This window comes from Eurypyga helias, unplaced genomic scaffold (assembly GCF_000690775.1).
Source record: "Eurypyga helias isolate BGI_N326 unplaced genomic scaffold, ASM69077v1 scaffold2661, whole genome shotgun sequence".
In the NCBI taxonomy this organism is placed as follows: Eukaryota; Metazoa; Chordata; class Aves; order Eurypygiformes; family Eurypygidae; genus Eurypyga; species Eurypyga helias.
In genome coordinates this window covers 7599-7969 of record NW_010232540.1, presented here as the reverse complement: position 1 = coordinate 7969, position 371 = coordinate 7599, and the positions used below count along the sequence as shown (strand labels likewise).

The 371-nt window shown below is 54.2% G+C and overlaps 1 protein-coding gene across 1 annotated transcript in view; it reads left to right on the top strand.

Annotated features, from left to right (window-relative positions):
- Positions 1-252: 252 nt before the first annotated feature.
- The window catches only part of FBXO2 (F-box protein 2), a gene marked incomplete at its 3' end in the record, with an annotated part of 3073 nt that continues 2954 nt past the window's right edge, over positions 253-371 (top strand). The window contains exon 1 of the mRNA XM_010161408.1: positions 253-367. Coding sequence (XP_010159710.1) covers positions 253-367 — 115 coding nt within the window. The remainder of the gene's footprint in view (positions 368-371) is intronic.

The following is a 371-nucleotide window of genomic DNA, read 5'->3' as shown; positions in this document are numbered from 1 at the left end:
GTGGGTGGATTTAACTTCGTGGGCTTCGCTTGGAACACAGAAGATTAATCCACTCAGGTATCAATAGGAGTCAGGAGGCCTTGAGGTCAGGAAGCAATCTGTACCCCCAAAATCATGCTTTCAGATAATGTGCTTATTTTGCCTTTCTAATGCATCACTGTTTGCTGTCGCTGAGGGGGGGGGGCCCCATGTCTGCAGGGCCACTGTGTCACCACTCCTTTCTCAGAAAGCTCCATCCAGCCTGGCCCAAGGATGGAGTCCCTCCCTGAGGCAGTCCTGATCAGAATCCTGGCTTCCATACCTGCGGTGGATTTGGTGCTGGCGTGCCGCTTGGTCTGCTGCCAGTGGAAGAACCTGGTGGATGGAGCCGC